The 1,860-nt window shown below is 63.5% G+C and overlaps 1 protein-coding gene across 1 annotated transcript in view; it reads right to left on the minus strand.

Annotated features, from left to right (window-relative positions):
* SCN4B (sodium voltage-gated channel beta subunit 4) overlaps nucleotides 1–1,860 on the minus strand; it is a 15,771-nt gene that overhangs the window by 4,171 nt on the left and 9,740 nt on the right. The window contains 2 exon segments of the mRNA XM_006761589.2: nucleotides 3–190; nucleotides 1,027–1,199. Of these exon segments, the coding sequence (XP_006761652.1) occupies nucleotides 3–190; nucleotides 1,027–1,199 (361 nt within the window).

The raw sequence follows: 1,860 nt of genomic DNA on the forward strand, positions 1-1,860 counted from the left end.
GCAGGTCCTTCTCCTTGGGGTTCCGCACGTGGCAGGTGTAGCGGCCGGTGTCGCCGAAGTCCAGGTCCCGCAGCAGGATGGACAGGTTGTTCATCTTCTCCTTGGTGGAGCCCTCCAGCGTGATGCGGTCGTCGTTCCTCAGGTGCAGCCTGGGGTCCGACTTCTCGTTCTTCACAGTCCCGCTTATGAGCTGCGAGGCGGGGGGAAGAGGCGGTGACGAGAAGCATCGTGTCCGGGCATCACTCCAGCCTCCGAGTCCCGCCCGGAGCAGCCTGCGGCCAGAATGCTCCCTCCCGCCTGTCTCCCTCCCGCCAGTACCTGCAGCTCTTCTGGGCGAGCCGGATGTGGCATCCGTGCATCTCCCTGGGATGTAGCACAACGCCCACAAACGCCCCCCTCGCTCCCCTCTGCCGCCCCCCAGGTTGGCGGGCACCACCCTCTGTCCCTCAGAACGGTGGCCCCCAACCCCACAGTCTGCACTCAGCATGTCATTATGTGGAGGCGGCCATCCGTGGCTTCCTTGGTGGTCTTTCTGGTCCCCTGTGAGATGGCAGGAGAGGCCTCAGTAACCCCGGTAGCTGACCACCCCCCGGCCCTGGGGGTGCTCCTATAGGTCTCCCTGTCTTCTCCGCTCCCTCCACCTGCTCTCCAAGTCCCTTTTCCTGTTTGGACTCTCCTCATTCCCTCCCCACGCCTTCCTCGCTCCTGCTTTAGAAATCAAACTATTCCTTTTGGCACAAGCAGTTCCGGGGTCAGGTACTCCTTCCGACCACACAGAAGACTCCAAAGAGAATCCCAGCAGCCCCAATCCCAGCCCCCTGGCGGCATGATCCCAGCATCCCTCCCCTGGGGGGCTCTTCCTCGGTCGGCTCTGCAAAGAGCACCAGGAGAAGCAAAGGATGGGGTCCCTCACCGGGGGCCAGTCTCCAGGGCCCGGAGTCTGGGATGTAGGCCAGGCTGAGCAACAGGGCGGGAGGGGGTCTGCCCTGGCCCGTCCCCGCTGCCCCCCCCCCACCTGCTACTTACGACCCGGAAGGCGTCGCTGCTGTTGTAGGACCAGGAGAAGGCCAGGTTGTGGAAGCCGAAGCAGCTGGAGAAGGTGCAGGGCAGCAGGACCTCCGTGCCGTTGACGGCGTAGATGGTGGCAGCCTTCCCCACCGACACCTCCAGCGCCAGGGACGCGGGCAGCAGGAAGAGACCTGTGCGGGCACCACTCCCTTAACCAAAGCCCTCAGGCTGGGCCTGCCTGGCTCAGTGGATGAGCACTGACCTATGAACCAGGTCAGGGTTCGATCCCCAGTGTGGGGCGTGCAGGAGGCAGCCAATCAATGATTGTCTCTCATCACTAGTGTTTCTCTCTCTCTCCCTCTCCAATCAATAAACTAATATAAAAATAAACAAATCGAAGCCCCCTGAGGCCTCCAGGCCAGAGCTCAGGAGGGGCTGGGAAGGGGGTGGCTCGGCCAGGCAGGGTGCGTCCCCCTCGGCGGGAACTGCAGGAAGATGTCCCTTGACTTCCAGGGACACTCCCTGGGCCACCAGCCTTCCTTCTCCCACCGACCTCCTTGCCTGGGCGGGATTGAAGGCGGGACCACTTAAGCCCTGGTGGCATTCCGCGTGACCACTAGGGGTCACCCCACCCAAGAAAATGAGGCCCCTGCCATGGCCTGGGCACAGTCCCTGAAAATGCCCTCCCTGCCCTGCCCCTGCCTCTGCCCGTCCCACGTGCCACAGCCATTTCCCCCAGAACAGCCGCCTCTGCTTTCGTCCCTGCGGCAAAGAAGGGAAAATGCAGTCCAGTCCCGGACCCTGTTCCACCGGAGCCCGGAGCCCCCCAGGGCGGGCGTGGGAACGGTGGTC

The sequence above is a fragment of the Myotis davidii genome, unplaced genomic scaffold, assembly GCF_000327345.1.
Source record: "Myotis davidii unplaced genomic scaffold, ASM32734v1 scaffold97, whole genome shotgun sequence".
In the NCBI taxonomy this organism is placed as follows: Eukaryota; Metazoa; Chordata; class Mammalia; order Chiroptera; family Vespertilionidae; genus Myotis; species Myotis davidii.